This window comes from Ascaphus truei, unplaced genomic scaffold (assembly GCF_040206685.1).
Source record: "Ascaphus truei isolate aAscTru1 unplaced genomic scaffold, aAscTru1.hap1 HAP1_SCAFFOLD_2553, whole genome shotgun sequence".
Taxonomy (NCBI): Eukaryota; Metazoa; Chordata; class Amphibia; order Anura; family Ascaphidae; genus Ascaphus; species Ascaphus truei.
Window position 1 is genome coordinate 1 of NW_027455485.1, and position 23,795 is coordinate 23,795.

Below are 23,795 nucleotides of genomic sequence, written 5' to 3' on the forward strand. Positions count from 1 at the left end.
TGTTTATAAGTAAATCACACTCACAGACTGGGCTTGAAGTTGCAGTGAGATTGTGAACACGAGTATAGAAGTGTTTATAAGTAATTCACACTCACAGACTGGGCTTGAAGTTGCAGTGAGATTGTGAACACAAGTATAGAAGTGTTAGTAAGTAATTCACACTCACAGACTGGGCTTGAAGTTGCAGTGAGATTGTGAACACGAGTATAGAAGTGTTTATAAGTAATTCACACTCACAGACTGGGCTTGAAGTTGCAGTGAGATTGTGAACACAAGTATAGAAGAAGTGTTTATAAGTAATTCACACTCACAGACTGGGCTTGAAGTTGCAGTGAGATTGTGAACACAAGTATAGAAGTGTTTATAAGTAATTCACACTCACAGACTGGGCTTGAAGTTGCAGATCATTCTTCTCCTGGAGAACTTTAACCATTTTCTCCTCGAGCTCCTTCCTTCTGGCTTCTGACTTTGCCAGGTTCTCCTTCGTCTTCGCAAACTCTTCCTTCATGTTTTGCATCTCTTTCTCCGATTCTGCGCTCTTTAACAGAGGCTTAATCTTGAAGTAAAGCTTCATCCATGGCCAGTGTTTGACATTGGTGAATGCTCGGATGTTATACTGAATAGTGAACAATGCTTCTCTATAAAGGAATGATAAAATAAGGCAAGAGTGCACAGTCAGTACTAGTGGTCAAAGGACATTAAAATAAAGTATACTTTTATGAGATCCAGGTGTAGAAATACCTAATAAACAAGAAAGCATGTTTTATACGTATACTTAATAAATGCAACAGGGAACCTACTTTTAAAATAGGTATTTCTTGTGTAAATATGTGTGTGAGATTAGTCTTTTAGCAGACGTGGTGGGGGCATATATACTCACATCATTCATTGGGAATGATAGGGTGTACCCAATACATTTGGAGGTACTCTAGTAGGGTCTGGGAATTTAAAGCATGTATGGAAACCAGCAGATTGGGTTGGCCAAATGACTTATCCGCTCCTAATTTATATGTTTGATATGATTCTATTTCAAGTATTTAAAACATGAGACTCTTTTCCTCAATAGGACATTAGTTGATGATAATGACTCCATTTGTTCAGTAATCTCTTACCTCCTGTCCATCATCTTCTTGAACTCTACCCTCATAAGGTATCCTCTGCACCTGGCCTGGGTACGTGTGATAACATGTGCTAAGCGGTCGTCACGCATCTCTTCCAGTGTCCCCAGGAGACCAGCTTTAAAGAACACCTTTCAAAATGGAAATGCAACATTCTAGTCACTGGAGACCACAGAAAACACGTAGCTATTGCAACACAAACACTTCTTTGTATATACCTTGGTGTGACCAAATCTGTACTGAGTGTGGTCAATATCAATGGAACCAAGAAGCTTCTCAGAAGCCTTCTTGCTGTCAATAAACTGTCCCTCTGGAATAGCGCTTGCATTTAAGATTTTGTATCTGTTGAGGCAGAAATAGTGTTCAATTAACAATTTTTCTCCACATTAGTGAAAGTTTTGTAGCAAGGGTCCTAGAAAAATATCTATAGCCTCAGCTAAAAAAAAAAAAAATCTGTCCCCAAGATAAGGGACACGTGTGTGAAGATAACAAGCAGCACAAGTATCGAGAGCGACCGAGTCCTGTTATGTAGCCGAGATTTCAATTCCTCGCATCATTTAGTTAAATCATCATCTTCTTTTATTTGTGAGGACGCTGCACCAACCCTTTCTCGTGAGGCTCTATCAATGCACCGCGATACATTGGAAACAACGCCTAACCGAATCTCTTACCGTCAATTCAACTTTCCATTCACAACCTCACTCTCGTTCCTATTCTCCCAGGCAACATTACAGCAGAAACCCCCCACCCCCCCACCCCCCCACCACCCATAGCTTCTCTACTTTGCCTTTTGTTTTAGGATTCAGAATCAGAGGTTCTCCTGGAGCTGAACCTTTAGTTCCGGCACCCCCCCCCCCCCCCCCCCTCTGATGCTCCCCTCCCCCCCTGACCCTCCCCTCCCAGTTCATGAGATGTTTGCTTTTTTGGGTGCAGTGTTGGTGTTCCCATTTGGGAAATCTAGATAGTGATCCAGAAGAAGGCAAACAAAACAAGGGCGTTAATAAGATATAAAAATATAAAAACACGTAAAGTTTTGTGATTGTAAATGGGCCAGAGGGGATTGCTTTGGCTGAGAGCTGCGGCTTGCACTGCTGAGTTTTCTATAACAGAAGGGATAGCGGTACCTCTGCTTGAAGTCACTATAAGGGATTCTGCTTGGAAAGCCCTTTCTGCAAATCCTGATACCTTCCAGCACACCGTTACATCTCAACTGATGCAGAACCAGCGCGTGCTCCATGGAACCTTAAGAAAATGACAACATGAGCACGAGAAGCAAGTCGCGCAGAGAAGCAGCGATGGGGGCGGTTAGGTGCGCGCAGGTTGTATGTTATGGCTCTTACCGGGAGTTTTGGTCTCGTTGGGAATAAGGCAACGGACAAAATGAGGGTGAGTAGACCTCAGATTGCTCATCAGTTTATTTAAGTTTTCCTATGACATTAGAGAAACAACTAGTCATTATCTTGCTTTTTCCCCATAACGTTTTATATCTATTTTCCTACATTTAAAAATCATGACGACATATACCCGTCTAAGGGGCCTATGCAGAGAGCAGCGAATTTTAAAATTGGCGAATTTATTAAAAAGTAGCTTTTTTGGAGAGTTTTAATCTCCATATGCAGAAAAGTGCGAATTCTGCTATGTTTAACATGGATGCGTGTGGCGAGTTTAAATTGGCGAGATGCGCGCTTCAGAAATGTGTTAAAACAAATTCGCGCCTTTTTTTTTCCCCTTTGCAATGGCCGCGAGCGGCAGTTTTTTTTTGCGAGGCAAAACGGAGACAATCGCGCCATTTTATTGGCGCGAACAGCCGCTAGATGCCGTTCGCGCCTCTCTGCATTACGATATTTTTAAAACTGGCGAGATTGAGGTTTTCGCCAGCCGCGAGGCGAGTTTTACAAATAGAAAAGAAAAATTGGCGCGTTTTTCGGAACTCGCCATTTTCTGCTGCTTTCTGCGCGATTTTCTCCAAAAAATGGCGAATTTCGAAATAACGCTGCTCTCTGCATAGGCCCCCAAGGGTTTGCAATAAAAAGGTAACCCCTCTGTAGAATGTATTTTCATGCTCGCAGATTAATTCTACAAAGGCACAAAGATACATTCAGATAGAGAGCAGCTATCGAGGAGAATGGATGCATGAGCGTGTCTGTTATATAAAACCCCCCATTTTCGCACATATCTTATTCTTTGTAAGCTCTCAGGATCAGGGCGTCATTCCCTCCTGTATCCGTGTGCACGTGTCTCCTTACTTGTATGTCATTCTGTTTATGTTATTGAGGTCACTCTGTACCCCCATTGTACCGCACCACGGAATATGTTGGCGCTTTACAAATAAACGATAACAATATGAATTCTTCGTGTTTCTTTATCCCCGGACTTTTTCTCCTCCGGTTTCTCTAAATGTAGTTCTTGTATTATTTTACATTCAGTGTTTTCATTATAATACCCGATAAATGCGTCCTCACCCTGAAAAGAGCAGACACCGTCTGGAAGGAGGAACCCTTCTTCTTCCCACCTTTCTTGGCACCACCCTCTGCAAAAACAATAAGCAAAATTGCACCAATGCATTTACAAATATATTTGGCCCCCTAACGAACAGCCAAACATGATGATCAAGAACAGCAGACCATGGTGAGAGAGGGTCACTCAACTACAGTATAACCCTGCGTACTGCGTAACCCATGAGTACTGCGCTGCAAATACATCCCATTTATACTAAGGCCGCCCTGTTTCCCCTACACCTGCTCATACTTACAGCGCCTTTTTGTCCTTACCACTTACTAAATTGTGGTCTATTCTGCTACATCTACCCATGCAGTTACACAATGTAATGTATGCATATAGTACACTTCGTTCCTTTTTTAATATATATATATACAGTGGTTGACAAATCACCAAAAAATCTACTTGCCGAACAAAAAAATCTACTTGCCACCTAGTAACACACGTATGCTGCTTGGGCCAATAGGAGCTCGCCACGATGTTAAATCCACTCGCCCGGGGCGTGCAAATGTATAGGTTTGTCGAACACTGTATATATATATATATATACCGTATATATATATATATATATAAATATATGAGAGAGACACTGTGTGTGAGTGAGTGTGTGAGTGTGTGAGTGTGTGAGTGTGTGAGTGTGTAAGTGTGTGTGTGAGAGAGAGAGAGAGAGAGAGAGAGAGAGAGAGAGAGAGAGAGAGAGAGAGAGAGAGAGAGAGAGAGAGAGAGAGAGAGAGAGAGAGAGAGAGAGAGAGAGAGAGAGAGAGAGAGAGAGAGAGGGAGAGAGAGAGAGAGATAATAGACGAATTCTAGCTCAACGTCTCTCCTTTAACCCATTCCCCTGTTAAGAAGGGTTGGACACTAAAACAAAGTCTGTTGGACACATTTGGATATTAGCTTCATGACCAAAGTAAAAGCCATGACATCATTCCTGATGAAAATAAAAATGTGATTGTCCCCTTTATATAAATTACCTGCTTCTGTTGCAGAATAGCTAGAGAAGAGAAATGCCAATGTTTTCATTGAAGACTTCTGGTAGAGCCCAATGACCGTTTCATTCAGGGGGTCCTTGTTCTTCTCAAGCCATCCAGTGATGTTGTAGTCCACCGTCCCAGCATAGTGCACAAGGGAGAAGTGAGCCTCAGGTTTGCCTTTGACAACCTTCGGCTTCTGGAAGTTGTTGGATTTGCCCAGATGTTGGTCATACAGCTTGTTCTTGAATGAAACGTCTGACGCCTTGGGGAACATGCACTCCTCTTCCAGGATGGAGAAAATGCCCATTGGCTTTGTAGAAAAAGAAAAAAATATATATTTTTTTTCGCTGTACACCGTGTATGAAAGAGATGTGGTCGTCAGCAATGTACTGTATCCAGTAGGGAAAACATTTTGAAAAGTGACTACAACATGTTATAGGGCAGTCTGGTCCCAGAGCAGTCAAGGTTCCCCAACAGACCAGATTTTCAAGATTTCTTTAATTAACTCATAATCAGCCAATTAACCTAACTCTGTGTATATATATAGAGAGAGAGAGAGCGAGTTGAGGGAACTTGCTTAAGGTGAAACGTGTAGAGTGTTGGACGTGAAGGAGGACGCTATACACAGTACCGTTCGCCTATTGAGAGACTCGTCTGCTGTCTATAATCTGGGGATTCGAACCCGGATGTACGGGGACGGGAGACACCAGCCAAGCTGACCCCCGGAGGGAGGAGATCATCTTTATCTTCAGCCGTCGGTGTCGATCTTAGGATCACAATGCTATATTGGTTTTAACACCATGTGAGTGTGTTTTAACATGATCTTTTCCTTTATAAAGTGTTTTATTGGTCTACACTATCTCAGGTCCTCTATTTTACTCCGCGAAGGTCCTGTCCGGTAATCGGTGCCTCTGCCTGCCCTTTCCTGTGGTTATAGTTTGGGAACAGCTATACTGAGATACCTTTATATGTATTTCAAGATTAGGAAATTTGTGAGTACAAATTTAATTGGATTTGGGAACAATTAATCACATATCACTTAAGACATATTGCACTATTGTATATATGCTTTCTTTTCACATATACCTGCGCTCCCCAATCAACCTGGGAGTTCCTTAGCAAACAGTGCAAATAGGACCTGGGTAGAGGCAGAAGATAAACTGTCCTCTTGTAATGAAATATCTAAGTTGATTTTATGGGTAGGAATGCAATATAATAAGGAAATATGTTGTTTATGTCTGTAGCACCCTTGCTGAATTAGACCCCTGTTCTGCATGTACAGTAAGCTATGGCAGTTGCTGGCAGTGCCAGAGTTAACAGCCCGCACCAGGCTATGCCTGTGAGTTAGTCTCCTGTTAATGTTATCATGTTGCAGTTCCGGCACACGCCCTGTCTGGCAAGGCCTTGGAAAGTACTAGGAGGTCATGTTGTTTGTGGGGTGACAGACTTGCAACAGTTAGATCTGCCCAATTACTGGGGGCAGAATGTTCACACTCCTGGGTATATAAGGTGGGGGCCCTTCTTTTTACCCTGAGATGCTCCAGACTTCAGGGGATGCACCCAAAGCAGCTATTCTATACTTCAGGCAGGGAGATAAAAGGAAGCCGTTCTCCTTGGTACAACCGATGGGAGGAGATTCCTGAGTGTAGGGTCCTTGAACTAGGTGACCAAGAGAGGCCACTCTTGCATGGGAGGTGGTGAAGCCAGCCTCCACGTTCAAGAAGTAGCGTGAGGTACCAGTTCTGCATAAAACAGGCAGTGAATCCCTGCGCTTCTCCCTTTGGGATAGCAATAATTGGGGAATAAATATATGGTGTAAAAATCTATATGATAAAGGAGACTTTGGGTTTACACCCTTTGATCAAATAATGCCAAGACTGCTAATTCACTGTCTGTTTTTCCCATTTGTATGGCCAATCCCTTCGCCAGCTGCACGCTCCTTACATGGAGAAGCACGGCGATTATGTATTTGTTTTACTAGTTCTGCATCGCCTATAGGGAACTCCTGTCTGGAGGAGGAAAGGTTACTATTCTATGGCAGAGGCCACGTTCACTAAAACCTGTCCTGATTACTGCTGTTTGGTATTCGGATCCTGCTGACAATAAAGACCACACTATGTAAAAGTTCCTGGTACCCTTTCTTCTATTGCACTCCACTCTACAGCCATGGCCTGACCCCACGGAGAGAAGACCCTGAGATAAGAGGTAACCACTGAACTAACACTCTAATGAGCAGGTCTAAACCTTGTCATACTTCACCCGAGACACTGTTATTCATGTACGCCCTATCTCTATACAGCCGGGTGGGATAGGGGTGTTACATGCCAAACAAAGGAAATTACCTTTTCAATCAGCTCAATGCAGGCAGCCAAATCCATCCCAAAGTCAATGAACTCCCATTCGATCCCTTCCTTCTTGTATTCCTCTTGTTCCAGGACAAACATGTGATGGTTGAAAAACTGTTGCAGTTTCTCATTGGTGAAGTTGATGCAGAGCTGCTCCAAGCTGTTGTACTATAAAAATAGATGAACATAATTATATAATTTCCCTCCTGACAACCTTTGGTTGTATATAGCAAGACCCAGAGCCTGAGGCGCTCCTCTGAGAGATAAGTCCCCTTCCGGCACTGGAACACACGTTTTGTCCTTTCACTTGAATGGGGCAGGAATGTGTCTTACAGAAGACGGCTTAGTAAATATAGCCCGTAATATGGCACAGAAGTGGGACAGTTTGGAGCAAGTGCACCACAGAGGTTGAGTGGGATCACGAAGCATGGGCGAAGGAGGGACTTAATCGTATGGATATTTTTGTAGCTTCCCTACATAGATATGAACCTACTTCTTTTACTCATTGGAAGTGGCCCATCACTGCTCTATATTACATTGGTACCAGCCCTCAACGTTTCCTCTGGAGAGTTATGGTGGATACAGAACAGATGTGGCAGCTGTTACTGCAGTAGGACACACACCAGCGGGAGCAACTGCCATTCACTCTGCATTGGCCGCGGGTGAAAAAGGGGTGGGGCTAATGTGGTAGTGGGGCGATAACATCGCTATGTTGTTGTGTTCTGCACAGTGAGTTGTATGGAAACTGTGTGATATTCGATGTGATGATGAGATATGTTGTGTTATCCGGAGGAACAATGTCACACACTACATCTGTATCTATGGATTATGAAGTAATCTTAGCATCATGTATGAGTTCAGCATTCTCTATCAGCGGCCGATCATTCACCGGGATAAGGCAGCATTCTCTATCAGCGGCCGATCATTCACCGGGATAAGGCAGCATTCACTTACATCAAAAATTTCAAATCCAGCAATATCCAGGACACCAATGAAATATTGTCTGGGTTGTGTTGTATATAGCTGCTCATTGATACGTATGACCATCCACAAGAACATCTTCTCGTAAATTGATTTACCCAGCGCACCAACTGAGTTATGCACCTACAAAACAGATTACGAATGAGATTACCTGGTATAAACAACATTATACATTGGTATTTATTGGGGGGGGGGGGGGGGGTGGGGTATGTATGCAGCTAAGTAAAAAGGGTTGTGTATTTTAATTGACACCTGGAGGTCTACTCACTAACGTGTGATAGACAAGTGCTCAAATGACCATAATGATACATAATAACTATTGTATAATCTAGTGACCCATAAAGGAGACATTTTAAATGCAAATTTCTTGGCAAATTAATTCTGATCGCTTTAGCACATAAATGTACAATTCAGAGAGTGTTTATAGAATCAATTAGTAGCGGGGTACCGTATCTGACAATATTATAATGAGATGTTGAAAATTGTGTATCTAATGCTGTCATATTAGCTACACGTGCAACAGTAACTAATACAAGGGAACATAGATTTTATAGGAAGTTTAATGAGAAGGTCACTTACCTGCTGTACGGTCTGTCCTTTGGTGACGTACTCATTGCCGACCTTCACTCTGGGGTAGCAGAGAGCTTTAAGCAGGTCCGATGAGTTCAGGTTCATGAGGTAAGCGATCTTATCCGCCACTGCGATGGAGGAAACAGGTTGTGTTGAGCAATGACCTTGATACTGTTACAGGTTTGAAGCAGGGGGTCTCTGGCGCTGAACTGCAGTAGTTTCAGCTCCCGGGGACCCCCTTCTGCCCCAGATACCTCCGTAGTGGCAGATTTAAAGCTCCCGCATCACGTGGGCCAATAGGAAGCCGGGATGTCATTCCTTGCGGCTTCTTATTGGCTCACGTGACCAGGACATTTAAACCTCCAGAGCTGCTACCGGCACCCACTACGGAGGTAAGTATCTCGGGGAGCAGGGGGTCCCCCGTGCTGTTACCGGCACCCACTACGGAGGTAGGTATCTCGGGGAGCAGGGGGTCCCCCGTGCTGTTACCGGCACCCACTACGGAGGTAGGTATCTCGGGGAGCAGGGGGTCCCCCGAGCTGCTACCGGCACCCACTACGGAGGTAGGTATCTCGGGGAGCAGGGGGTCCCCCGAGCTGCTACCGGCACCCACTACGGAGGTAGGTATCTCGGGGAGCAGGGGGTCCCCCGAGCTGCTACTGGCACCCACTATGGAGGTAGGTATCTCGGGGAGCAGGGGGTCCCCCAAGCTGCTACCGGCACCCACTACGGAGGTAGGTATCTCGGGGAGCAGGGGGTCCCCCGAGCTGCTACTGGCACCCACTACTAGAGGTAGGTATCTCAGGGAGCAGGGGGTCCCCCGTGCTGTTACTGGCACCCACTACGGAAGTAGGTATCTCGGGGAGCAGGGGGTCCCCCGTGCAGCTGCTTGTTGGGTGACGCTGCACTTCCCTAGTTGCAATGTATAACATGCTCGTTCAGCAGGGAAAGGGTTAACTGCAGATGTGTAAGCTCTAATGCAGCAGTGGCCAACTCCAGTCCTCAAGGGCCACCAACAGGTCAGGTTTTCACCACATCTCTGCTTCAGCATAGGTGGCTAAAGCAATCCTTGCTTCAGCATAGGTGACTCAATCAGTCCCTGCTTCAGCACAAGTGGCTCAACAGTCCTGCTTCAGCACAGGTGGCTCAATCAGTGGCTCAGTCTTTGACTGAGCCTCTGATTGAACCACCTTTGCTGAGGCAGTATTCGACTGAGTGACTGATTGAGCTACCTGTGCTGAAGCAGTGATATCCTGAAGATGTGACCCGTTAGGAGCACAGTGTACGGCGTGTTACCTTCCGTGCCGTCTGGCTCAGCCTGCTCCTCGCGCTGCTTCTGCTTGAACTTCAGGTTACCGTAGTGCATCACGGCGCCCGTCAGCTTATAGATGGAGAGTTTCTCCTCGGCTGTGAAGCCCAGGATATCAATGGCACTCTGGGGGTTAAAACCTCAGGGTTAGCTCCTCCACAGTAACAATTTGTGGTATCCTAGGTCCACTTGTATTTAAAGTAACCCTTTTAGTACCAGTGGTACTGTTTATCAGGGTTTACATTTCTGTATATTGTATATATTCTGTATATTGTATATATTCTGTATATTGTATATATTCTGTATATTGTATATATTCTGTATATTGTATATATTCTGTATATTGTATATATTCCGTATATTCTGTATATTGTGTATATTCTGTGTATTCTGTTTATTGTATATGACGGCAGGTTATATATTCTGTATATATTCTGTATATATTCTGTATATTCTGAATAGTCTGTATATTCTGTTTATTGTATATAACACAGCAAGTTATATATTCTGTATATTCTGTATATATTCTGTATATTCTGTATATTCTGTATATTCTGTATATATTCTGTATATTCTGAATAGTCTGTATATTCTGTTTATTGTATATAACACAGCAAGTTATATATTCTGTATATTCTGTATATATTCTGTATATTCTGTATATTCTGTATATTCTGTATATATTCTGTATATTCTGAATATTCTGTATATTCTGTATATATTCTGTATATTCTGAATATTCTGTATATTCTGTATATATTCTGTATATTCTGAATATTCTGTATATTCTGTTTATTGTATATAACACAGCAGGTTATATATTCTATATATATTCTGTATATTCTGAATATTCTGTATATTCTGTTTATTGTATATAACACAGCAGGTTATATATTCTATATATATTCTGTATATTCTGTATATTCTATATATTCTGAATATTCTGTATATTCTGTTTATTGTATATAACACAGCAAACTGTAACAATAGATAATGTTACCGTAATAATATAAGGATACATTGTAGCTGCTGAGTTACACTGACTGGGGGCCCTTATGTTAGTCACACAATCAGCATTGTTATAGATTTGTAACAGGAGCACCAAACAATTACCAGGCGAGGTAAGACTGTAGAATGATACAATGTCACGTGCTTTACATATACAAATAAGAACATGTACAAAAGGGAAGTGTAGTGTTGCTGCTTTAACCGTGAAATAATCTATTTTGTGTTCAATGATCAATATGCTGCAATCTGCTCTGCACTTGAAGGATTAGGATAGAATGGCTCATAGACTCATGTGCAATAAAGGTACTTCTCGTGAGTGTCCCGTGAGTGTGAGTGTCCCGTGAGTGTCCCGTGAGTGTGAATATCTCATGAGTGTGAGTGTCTCGTGAGTATCTAAAGAGTGTGAGTATCTGTGAGCGTGGGTATCTCGTGAGCGTGAGTGTCTCGTGAGTATCTCATGAGCGTGAGTATCTCATGAGCGTGAGTATCTGTGAGCGTATCTCGTGGGCGTGAGTATCTCGTGAGCGTGAGTATCTCATGGGCGTGAGTATCTCGTGAGCGTGAGTATCTCGTGAGCGTGAGTATCTGTGAGCGTATCTCGTGGGCGTGAGTATCTCGTGAGCGTGAGTATCTCATGGGCGTGAGTATCTCGTGAGCGTGAGTATCTCGTGAGCAGTGAGCACTAATAATTCATGGCCACCGCTGGGATCCGCAGGACTTACATCAGTGGCCATCAATTCTTCTGTGTCATCGATGCTGGCGACTGTAATTTCACCTTGACTGACGAACGGGAAATCGTAGGGGTTGGTGGTGATAAGAAGCATTTCTGCAACAACCAAAAATTGGGCATTAATGTAAATGGGAAAAGAATGTACATATAACCCTTTCACTGCCAGAGGGGCCTGCATTGCATCGCATCGAAAGGGTTAAAAATTCAGTGCCCCCAAAAACATTTTTATTTTATAAGTCTTTTTTAAAGTTAGTTTGTAAACACGCTAACAACAGGCCCCTGTGTCTTCCCCCCGTGCCTGCCCCGTGTCTGCCCACCGTGCCTGCCCCCCTTGTCTGCCCCCCCCTGTCTGCCCCCCCGTGTCTGCCCCCCCGTGTCTGCCACCCCATGTCTGCCCCCCGTGCCTGACCCCCCTTATCTGCCCCCCCGTGTCTGCCCCCCCTTGTCTGCCCCCCCTTGTCTGCCCCCCCTTGTCTGCCCCCCGTGTCTGCCCCCGTGTCTGCCCCCCCGTGTCTTCTGTACCCCCTGTGTCTGCCCCCATTTCCTTATCTGCTGTAAAACCTCAGAACCTATTAGATCCGTGGGTCTCTGTGTTATATTTAGGATTTGGCCTTATGTCTATACAAAGCATTTTTTAATTCTCTTACTTTAATAGCCCCTACCACCTCTGCTGGGAGGCTATTCCACAAATCCAACACCCTTTCCGTGAAGAAGTCCTTCCTCACATTTCCCATGAGGCTCCCCCCTCCAGCGTCAGAACGTGACCTCTTGTTCTTTCTCTGAAACATGCTGCCACCGGTACCTTGTTGAAACCATTGATATATTTGAAAGTTTCAATCATATCCCTTCTCTCCCATCTCTCCCCCAAGCGGGACATATTGAGGTACTTCAGTCTTTCCAGACATGTTTTGTAAGGGAAACCATACTCTATTGTAGTACCCCAGTGAGTACGTCAAGTTATTTGGGGGTTAGCAAAAGTGTGCAGACTTTCTATACCTATATACTCAGTCTGACGTTCAGTCCTAATGAATTTGCAACTTGGTAGGAACACATTTACAAAGTAGGTGGAGGTATTGCTAAGGAGGCATTGCTAATCACAATACAACCCTATTGTTTCTTACCAATTAGCTCTGGTTTCTTGTTGGATGTGATTTGGTAGAAGATATGGTAGCTTCTTTCAGCTTTTAGCTGGAAAGTAACTCTGGACTTCTCCAGCAGATCTGCCAGACACAAGATATATTATTACCGCTAAGTAATGTACAGTATAGCAAAGGGGGGAAAGGGAGAAGGTGTGATGCAAAGAAGGAGTGGAACAATGAGGGAAGGAGAGAAGGTGTGATCCAATGAAGGAGTGGAACAATGGGGGAAGGAGAGAAGGTGTGATCCAATGAAGGAGTGGAACAATAAAGGAAGGAGAGAAGGTGTGATCCAATGAAGGAGTGGAACAATAGGGGAAAGGGAGAAGGTTCGATCCAATGAAGGAGTGGAACAATGAGGGAAGGAGAGAAGGTGTGATCCAATGAAGGAGTGGAACAATGAGGGAAGGAGAGAAGGTGTGATCCAATGAAGGAGTGGAACAATGAGGGAAGGAGAGAAGGTGTGATCCAATGAAGGAGTGGAACAATGGGGGAAGGAGAGAAGGTGTGATCCAATGAAGGAGTGGAACAATAGGGGAAAGGGAGAAGGTGTGATCCAATGAAGGAGTGGAACAATGAGGGAAGGAGAGAAGGTGTGATCCAATGAAGGAGTGGAACAATGAGGGAAGGAGAGAAGGTGTGATCCAATGAAGGAGTGGAACAATGGGGGAAGATGTTGCTTACATGTTTCAATATCAGCAGAAGACAGTTTTCCAGTGGTGCCAAAATGGATTCGGATGAATTTACCCTACAAGGTAAAATTGCAATGATTTAGACACATAGTAACACAGCGGTAAGAAACAGTCACCGTATCTAGGGTGCGGTAACAAATGGAAACACTCAGGACAGCGCTGTTTCCTGTAGCTTATTCTTGTCACCACAAATCATCACACAGTATTTAAAACTACAAATATCCAGATTATAGGAATGAGTAAAATCACATTTCAGTGAATTTACCATGTGCCATTCTTCAGCTTTAGAGGTTATTCATTCAAATGGCTACTGAGTGACGGTTGATAATGACTGTCACATCTTATTGAAAAGACCGTTAATAGTGTCTCTTCTTAACTTCCATTCCATTTTAACAGGTGTATTCCCTAAATCTCCAGCCTGCTGTGTTGAGCATCTTATATAGCCTACCCTTGCATAACCTTTAGAGGACCATTCTAATGTACCTGGCTAGACATAAGCCCTAACATGCTCGAGGCTCTTATCATGTACCGTTTACATCATAAGCATTTGCTAATTTTCATGGAGCAGATCCGGCTGACCTCTCTAACACAGCAGCCAGACCAATTGAAAGGGAAGTGGACCCCTCTCCACTTCCATTCCCGCCATCTGGGGCCTGGTCGCGGTCATAACAACACCCGGATGTGATTTTGAGTCGTTTTGGCCTTTCCATCTGATGTCTCATTCCTGGCTGAGCAGTGTAGGGCTGGAATAGTGTTTGAACCAGACACATAGTAAGGCCATGGGGGGATTCAAAAAAGACACAACCCCTCTATGATAGAGGGTGACTTATAATGCACCAGCATTTTGGGGCAAAGGCCTTTGAACTTGTATAAAGCCAACTGGAATAAGCTCACGAGATAGCACGACAGTCTCTAAATCGCTAGAATGAATATACTGTACGAAGATATCCTGCGCATGAACAGTACAACTCATTAGATAACATGGTGCTAAACTAATCCATAGATTTCAGACACATGCTCATTTCAGCAATATCATGATACTTTTTAATACCAGTCAAGCAGGTGGCAAATTACATTATATACATTACATTATATATGTGTATTCAACCAAGTAGCCTTTTGGTGGGATATTGTGGGATATCTCTTTACATTCTGTACCAACACTGTCATTGAATGTTGTGTAAACTCTTTGATAATTTGTGTTATTACAGATATGTTGTGTTTTCTGGGGGAACAATGAAGCCAATGTGTGTGTAGGTAATCTTTACAACATTTACCCACACTCTACCCTCGTATGAACCAGTATGTGTTAACTAAAGTATATTTATGACTATGATGTGAGAAAGCTGTTACTCCATAGTTACTCCACAGTTACTCCATAGTTACACCATGGTTACTCCATTCAATTCATATACAAAAATAAGCAAAGATGGAGGTGCACTGCAACCCGGTAATAATGGCTGGACAAATATCCGCTAAAAACGATTTATTAAAGGGAAACAAAAATCCCATCACTCCAGGAATCAACCTCTGACGCGTTTCGTACTGCATGGTACTTTCTCAGAGAGTGCAGCTCCTGGATCGTCTATAAAACGCATTACTAGTGATTCAATACAGCAGCCATGTTTCTCTCCATGATCAGACTAGAGCATCGGTTTGGGGAATACTCCCCATACTCTACCCTTCAATTCATGACCTTAATTGCTTAGTGACTGTTGCATCGGTGATACATATACCTGTATGTGTGTCAAGATACACTGTATAAACGTCACTCGTTGCTCTAAGATCTAGAGAAATCTAGTTGCGCTAAAGTGTCGTGTTTCTACCTTGTTACATGCTCCACTTTTGAGACCATTTGAGTATGATTAAAAATAGTTAAATACCACTAATAGTGTAGGTGAAAAAGATAACTTACAAAGCGGGAGGAGTTGTCATTCCTCACGGTTTTGGCGTTGCCGAAAGCTTCCAGCAGAGGGTTAGCCTGGATGATTTGATCCTCCAGAGTCCCCTACAATAGAGGAACACATTCTGTTATTGTACACTAGATTCCTTTGCAGGTGGTAGTTACTTTTAATGGAGCTTTTGAAGATCTCACAAGTCTCTTCTTTAGAGTGCACACAGAAATATACTAACCTATACACTGTAATTTATTGATACCTACAATACTAATCAACATACTTTGTTTTTTGATTCATCCTTTTTCTTGTCCCCAACGGCTGCAATTGTTGCAAAGTATTGGATGACACGTTTCGTGTTCACAGTCTTCCCAGCACCGGATTCTCCGCTGTCAGGCAGAAAATAAAATTATGGGTCACAACTGCCAGTTAGCCATTTATTCATCCGAACACCACACACATCATTGGCCCAGACATTAGGCCAGACATCTGCAGTCCTCTGACAAAGGTCCTTTGTACTCCACCCATTATGGTCGCTGGTCTTCTGTACATATCCCTCTAGCCCCACTATTTGGAGTGGAACTGACCCTAAACATTCAGAGGGACGGCATCAAATCCCTTGTACTTCCTATTCCTTTCATTGTGCCCGGGATATCTTAGTCCTGTGGTTTAATCACTTCAACCATGTTTGCCTTTAACATTTGAATAGAAGGATAAGCTGGTGATTCACACGTCTAGTAACACAGGTCCCCCAGAGAAAAATAAATATATACTTTGAAATAAAAAGACAGGGTGCAAGGAAAAAATGTAATAAAGAGATACAAAGAAAGTGAAAGTAACAGTGGCACCAAAGAATAGATGGCACTGGGTGAAGCAGAGATTGTAGATAAAGTGAGATACAGATGAGCAGTGGTGAAGCTATGGATGACCCAAAGCAAAGAAAGCATCAATGGGTGAGTAATGGTGGTAAGGGTTTTAGGGGAAAAAATGGCTGGTTTAATTGGTACTGGAGAGAGGAATGGTTGACTTGGTAGGTACCTAAGAGTGATCCACAGCCTCAGTATATGTCATTATTCATTTGCATTCTTCTCCTAAATTGATGCCATTTGATATTTATTTTCCGGATGTAGTTGTGAATATTCAAAGCAACTTTTAATTCCTGCATTAGAAATTCCACCTCTGCTGGGAAACACTTCCATGCACCAACTACTGTATCTTTTCAGTGAAGACTTCCTCTGTTTCCACTGGGCCTCCCACTGTCCAGCTTCAGACCATGCTCCCTACTGTAACACTCAATATCTTATACCAGAGCACCTGCAACAACCCTTCTAAGGCACCATCCTGTCTGATACATTGGTAGAGAAAGATTTATGCAACCCCTATTTATATCCACGGACGAAAATACATGTATATTGTTGGAATCAATAAAAGATACGTACGTGATTAAGATAGACTGGTTTTCCCGATCTGTGGAAAGAAAAGTATGCTTTAGGAAATGACCATACATATGGTACATATACGTATGTATGTGTGTATGTATGTATGTGTGTGTGTGTATGTATGTATGTATGTATGTGTGTGTATGTATGTATGTATGTATGTATGTGTGAACTGTATGTATATATGTATGTGTGTGTGTGTATGTATGTGTGTATGTATGTATGTGTGTGTATGTATGTATGTATGTGTGAACTGTATGTATATATGTATGTGTGTGTGTGTGTGTGTGTGTGTATGTATGTATGTATGTATGTATGTGTGTATGTATGTATGTGTGTGTGTGTATGTATGTATGTATGTATGTATGTGTGTGTATGTATGTATGTATGTATGTATGTATGTGTGAACTGTATGTATATATGTATGTGTGTGTGTGTATGTATGTGTGTATGTATGTATGTGTGTGTATGTATGTATGTATGTGTGAACTGTATGTATATATGTATGTGTGTGTGTATGTATGTATGTATGTATGTATGTATGTATGTATGTATGTGTGTATGTATGTATGTATGTGTGTGTGTGTGTGTGTATGTGTGTATGTATGTATGTATGTATGTATGTGTGTACAGTATGTATGTATGTGTGTGTGTGTATGTGTGTATGTATGTATGTATGTATGTATGTATGTATGTATGTATGTATGTATGTATGTATGTGTGTGTGTATGTATGTATGTATGTGTGTACAGTATGTATGTATGTAATTATGTCTATCAAATACAAACCCGTGTATCTCTAGGAGATTATTGAGTTGGGTGTTAGGTGTATAAATTTATGGTGACAAATCAACAGGACATGTTTTCAGGTAAAACATAGATGGTCCATTCTGCTGGAAGGTGCAGCCCCTTCTAGGACCCAAATGTTATCCTATCGTAGTGACGTGTGTAAGGATTTTATACAAAAATCTGAAAGTTATTAATATTTAGGAATCATTTTTGGCTAGAGGTTGAGAAAACATTCAGAGGTCCTCGTGAAAATAAGTCTTCTTAAATCCCAAGTAGTTTGATTACATTTAAATAAAAGGAAGACATTTAAATAAAAGGAAGACAATTACATTTTAAGCCATTTCCAACATTGCCGAGTTTTGTTTGACAAAGTGACAGGATAACGTACCGGTGAGCATGGCCTGATAGGCATTGTCAGAGATGGAGAAGATATGGGGGGGAGCCTCCTGACGCTTCTTCCCTCGGTAGGCATTGACCACCTCTGGGTTATACACAGGAAGCCACTTATAGGGGTTAACAGTGACGCAGAAGAGACCTGAATATGTCTGAAATGGAGAAAAAAAACACATAGACATTATGATATGTCATCAAACAATGCCATCTTTACAATCTTAGTTAATTTATACAATATTTACATAGATCATCCAGGCTGCATAACGCTCTTTGAGGTTATACAGGACGGCTGGTTCATTTAGGTGGGTCATCATAGCCATGTCTTCAATTTTATCGTACTTGGGTGGATTCATTGGGAAAGTCTGGTCATCCTTCACGGTTAAAGTCTAGAAAGGAAAAATACATATTATTATAAAGTACATCCACTGTAGCATCCTTGCCTCACACCTTTCTCAATTAGTGTACGCTGCAGTTAGAATGATCTCAGTCTACATTAGAAAAAGTTGCTGAATCTTAACCCCCCTGCTTACTTCTCATTCAGTTGTGTACTCCTCTTCATCGTAAAGGGTCACCAATCCGTTACCCTCTGATTTCCCTGTATCTTCCTGCTGCCTCTCGTGCTTTGCTCACACCAAGATTGTTTTCACTATCACCTACCTCTGGAATTCTCTTCCCCTAAAGAACCTTAATTCCCCAAATTACATGTGATCATCGACCTTCTCAATGAGGCATCTCAACAGCTTTGAATCGTGACTAAGTTCCTTTCTCTCTTACGATTTTAGCAAATGTACTCATTACATTCCTACTCACTCCTGCTGTCTTTGTGAATCTTCCCACACACTTCTTATAGATTGTCAGCTCTTTGGTATCCATTTTTTAATGTTTATTTTCATGCATAAAGGAAAATAACTCATGTCCCCTACAAATATAGTGGTGGTACCTGTCCACCTTCTGTTTTGACCGTGGCTTTGCCCGCTTCTTTGCCTTGAAGGACTCCTTTCACATAGGCCTCCTTGGCTTCCACCACAAAGACAGATGTTTTTGCATCAAAGGGTTTGTTTTGATCTGTTATTCTTTCTTTCTCCGATTTTCTGAGAAAGTGGGCAGCCGGCCCGAAAACCGCCATCTCCGCATCCGAACTCATGATTGCGGTTTACAGACGAGAACGCGGCGATGAGAAACCTGCTGTAACAGAGAATTGAAACATATTACGATAATAATTTGCATGTTCTCACGCCCATACAGTACCTTCAACGTAGTCCATGCAATGTATTGTAAGATACATAGATAGACCCATTGTAGGTTGTGAATGTGATACCTTCTTCAGGATTAACAAGTAAGCTCTTCATAGATTTAATAACATTTACAGGATTTTCAAACCTGTGTATCTCTTCTTCAAGAATACTTAGCAAAATGTAGAATAATTGATAGGTTAAAGCAGCAACCCCCCTTCCCCCCCCCCCCCACTGGTTTTACCCCTTATTTTTGTACATGATGGGTACCCTGGAGCTACTTACCGGTGCAGTTACCGGGTTTAAATCTCTCCATGGGAAATAAAAATGGCTGCCAAATTTGGGGTCAATGGAAAGTTACAATGTTATCAGCTGTGACTTCCCAATGGACGGCCATTGAAATACCCTTTAAAAAACAGGAAGTCCAATTGGTAACTTCCCCAGTGACTATTTTAGGAGGTCCAGAGAGCTCAAAATGGTGCAGTTCAACTCAAATCCTGTCAAATAACGGGGAATTCCTGCTTTACAGGCTGAAGCGTGTTTATATTATTAAATAAGTATTTCTTCATTGATTGTTAGGTCAGCTAATTTCTACCTATTGTATACTAGCTCCTTAGAGGCTCAGTGTGTAAAGGTGCTGACTCTAAGTCACTTTATCTCCCTGTGCCTCAGGCGCCAAAAAAGCATAGAGTGTAAGCTCACCTGGGCAGGGACTGTGCCTGTAAAAATCCCTATATGCTGCGTACCGCGCGCTACACTGTAATTGTGACGCGCTTTGAGTCCCACTGGGAGAGAAGCGCTATATGAAATAAAGGTAATAAAACATGGCATGTTCAGTACGTCATGCCTGGGAAAAGCCGGGGGTTTGTGATACCACAGGAAGTGCTGTAATTATGAACAGAAAATCTCTCTCTAATTGCCATTCACGTTAACGGCAGTTAACCTACAACAGACCTCCGTGAATCTCCCCTATATAATGTAATCCAGGAGACTGTGCTCCAAACTGTGCATAGGAAGACTATATTTGGATTATTTATATTTCATATCATTTTTAAAAAAAAGCACAATAAGTGGTCAAGTGTCTCCTTCTTGTTATGCTAATAACATCTGCGAACTACTCAGGTTTATGTAAGTGCATGCACCAAGTGTTTTCCTGTAAGTGTATGCATGTAAGTGTATGCACCTAAGTGTATGCATGTAAGCGTAAGCATGTAAGTGCATGCACCAAGTGTATGCATGTAAGTGTATGCATGTAAGTGCATGCACCAAGTGTATGCATGTAAGTGTATGCATGTAAGTCTATGCATGTAAGTGTATGCACCTAAGTGTATGCACCTAAGTGTATGCATGTAAGTGTATGCATGTAAGTGTATGCATGTAAGTGTATGCATGTAAGTGTATGCATGTAAGTGTATGCACCAAGTGTATGCACCTAAGTGTATGCACGTAAGTGTATGCACCTAAGTGTATGCACCTAAGTGTATGCATGTAAGTGTATGCATGTAAGTGTATGCACCTAAGTGTATGCATGTAAGTGTATGCATGTAAGTGTATGCACCTAAGTGTATGCATGTAAGTGTATGCATGTAAGTGTATGCATGTAAGTGTATGCATGTAAGTGTATGCATGTAAGTGTATGCATGTAAGTGTATGCATGTAAGTGTAACCATGTAAGTGTATGCATGTAAGTGTATGCATGTAAGTGTATGCATGTAAGTGTAAGCATGTAAGTGTATGCATGTAAGTGTATGCATGTAAGTGTATGCACCAAGTGTATGCATGTAAGTGTATGCATGTAAGTGTATGCATGTAAGTGTAACCATGTAAGTGTATGCATGTAAGTGTAACCATGTAAGTGTATGCATGTAAGTGTAAGAATGTAAGTGTATGCATGTAAGTGTATGCATGTAAGTGTAAGCATGTAAGTGTATGCATGTAAGTGTATGCATGTAAGTGTATGCATGTAAGTGTATGCATGTAAGTGTATGCATGTAAGTGTATGCATGTAAGTGTATGCATGTAAGTGTATGCATGTAAGTGTAAGCATGTAAGTGTATGCATGTAAGTGTATGCATGTACAGTAAGTGGAGCAATTCTGGGACAAACATTTTAAGCAGGTCTAAAAAAAATCCTATTACTTTCAATAGGATTTGTTCTTTGATAAACATGGTGCAGTGGTTTTGACTCCGAATTGCATCGCTTTCGTCTAGATACATGAACACGAACATGCTATTCCTATTCATTCCGGGAAGGTGGTATGCTCACTGTGCTAAATAATAATAATGTGTTACATAATTAAAGGGTCAGTCTTAAGTAGGACCAAGTTGAACTAATAACAATGGGGCACAGTATGTAGCGAAGTTTCCCGGCTTCAAATCTAGATTCAACTGCACCAAATGTACCCCCCCACCCCAAAACCCCATGGCTTCCTATATGTGGTGCAGATATTTTGACTCCAGTTTTGCCCAGAATTCACAGCCGAGACACTTTGATGTGTAGACCCCGGTATGTTTATCAGGTTTAAAACAACCAGATCCCCTGGGGCAGTCTCGTGTCGAAGAGCAGCACAAGTGGGTCAGGAATAACTGCAGACAGCATAAAAGGTTCATTGAAATAACCAACATCATGTTTTCTTTTGATAATTGATTCGTAGATGACATTGTGGAGCTGCTGCCTACTCGGGCCCCAGTGGCTTCTGGAAACCCATCCCAGAAACTTGCAGCTTTGAAGCCCCTAATATCATGTGAAGCCCCTAATGTCATGTGAAGCCCCTAATGTCATGTGAAGCCCCTAATTTCATGTGAAGCCCCTAATGTCACGTGAAGCCCCTCCCCGGTGCTGGAGCAGAGAACAGCTCTATTCAAATAAATGGGACTAAATCCTTCCCCAGTGCAGGGAAGCTGCTTCTCAGCATAGGACCTAAAAATTCAACACAAGTGGCTCAATCAGTGGCTCAGTCATCATGACTGCACCCCCTGTGCTGAAGCAGGGATATCCTGAAGACCTGACCTGTTGGTGGTCCTTGAGGACTGGTCTTGCCCATACTCTTCCTCTTTCATAATTGGTCCTAATTATGTAGGCCGTGAACATCACTCTCATTACCGTATCATTCGGGCGGAGCAAAGACGATTCTCGGTCCCACACCAAAAAGGTTTTACATTGTACATTAAAACACAGGGAACTTTCCATACAGAACATTCCGCAGTGCATAGAAAGATTCATACAGTGAGAATTATCCTTTAAACGGCTTTAGCCATCCTCATACTAGTCAATCAGTATCATTAGTTCTAATTACTTCTGCCCCTTTAATGATTATTTTCAGTGGTGTCATTAGTTGTATTTATATTTATTTACAAGCATAAATATCCAAAAATGTTTATTCCTAATGCCAGTTGTGCTCTTGTACATTGCGAATCTTCATACTGATAAGCACCCTCTGTGCAGGTCTCTTTCATGTTATTTGTTCTTCACATGAAGCCATCAAAGAGCCGGATGAAGTTGTGACTCTTGGGAGGAGAATGCTGCTATGTATCAGCTGTCTGCTCTAAAGCCACTGTGCGCCTTCTTGGTAAATGAGACTTTAATGCACCCATGTGCTTCTCTTTCCATCGAAACTCACTCGAAGTTTCCATCCCTCCTTACACATAATCACAAATCAGGATATCTAACCTTCTCCTCTACAATTAAATGGGATTTCCCTGTTGTTCTCAATGAAAGGGGACCTGTGAAGACATGTTAAGAAGAAATAACTATTGCTAGTTCTGGGTGTGTGTTACACCCAATAGGATATTTGAATTAAATGCAGTAATGTACCCGTCTTCTATGGATGTCTGGATTCATACACATCCTATCTCTGCCCCCATTACTGATGGGTTGATGCTAGTGAACCAGTCACTCCTACGTCTTGAGTTCCACTGGATCTCACAGGTAACAGTAATTAATCTCTATGCCGAGTTTCCAGTACTTAAAGTATGGTGGGAAGTACAGACCAACACTTTTCTATTTCTACACCCCAAATGCCACCGCTTTTGTTGATTAACAAACTTAAAATTCGACTTTCTTTTGAAAGAATAGGGGTCTTATTTTTGCAGCACATTGCTTACAACCCAATCCAAAAAGCTGTGTCCCCACGGTTAATAACGGTGTGGATTGTGAAGCTGCACAGAGCCCACTACTTAAGCCACTGAGTCCCATTGTGTCATTGTTTCTTTCTACTCTGTGCAATGCCTGTGTGGTTAAGTCGTTATTAAACTATTCCGTGGCAGAGCAGAATTCTTCAGCCACGAAGAGTTGTGATGCAAAATGATGCATCTTAAAGAAGTCACAAGTAATATGTATGTGTGACTGTTCCCGGCGCTGGGCTCATTAGAAGCTGTCAGCATCTGGAAAGAGGTCTCTTACCTGTGAGATGAACGGTCAGTTGGCTGGACAGTACTGCAAAATACAAATAGAGAGTGGTTCCTTTCAGTAAACAACATCCAGATTATTCGGAAATAATGACCTACTATATTAGGTGCTAATATGCATAAATTCATAATTACAGCTTTGGTAACGTACAGTATGATAAGCTCATTAACTTAGACAAGTCGTGGCTTCCCGACACTTACCTGAAAGTTAGAATAGGAAGGACAAAGACAAATGTGCCATTGATGCTTTTATACAGTAGGGGATCTATGCTCGCCCAGCAGA

The 23,795-nt window shown here is 42.3% G+C and overlaps 1 protein-coding gene across 1 annotated transcript; it reads right to left on the reverse strand.

The window, feature by feature from the left end:
* Positions 1-376: 376 nt before the first annotated feature.
* Positions 377-23,560, reverse strand: LOC142481343 (myosin-1B-like; the record flags this gene model as incomplete). The annotated part of the gene is made up of 21 exons (XM_075582813.1): positions 23,508-23,560; positions 18,815-19,056; positions 18,117-18,260; positions 17,870-18,026; positions 16,694-16,721; positions 15,538-15,643; positions 15,275-15,367; positions 13,352-13,415; positions 12,653-12,751; positions 11,524-11,627; positions 9,781-9,919; positions 8,494-8,612; positions 7,888-8,037; positions 6,931-7,101; positions 4,589-4,898; positions 3,581-3,648; positions 2,459-2,546; positions 2,243-2,360; positions 1,337-1,460; positions 1,113-1,249; positions 377-638 (listed from the first exon to the last, which is right to left on the reverse strand). Coding segments are annotated over exons 2-21 (2,685 nt in total), but the record flags the coding sequence as incomplete, so codon positions are not given.
* Positions 23,561-23,795: the final 235 nt, after the last annotated feature.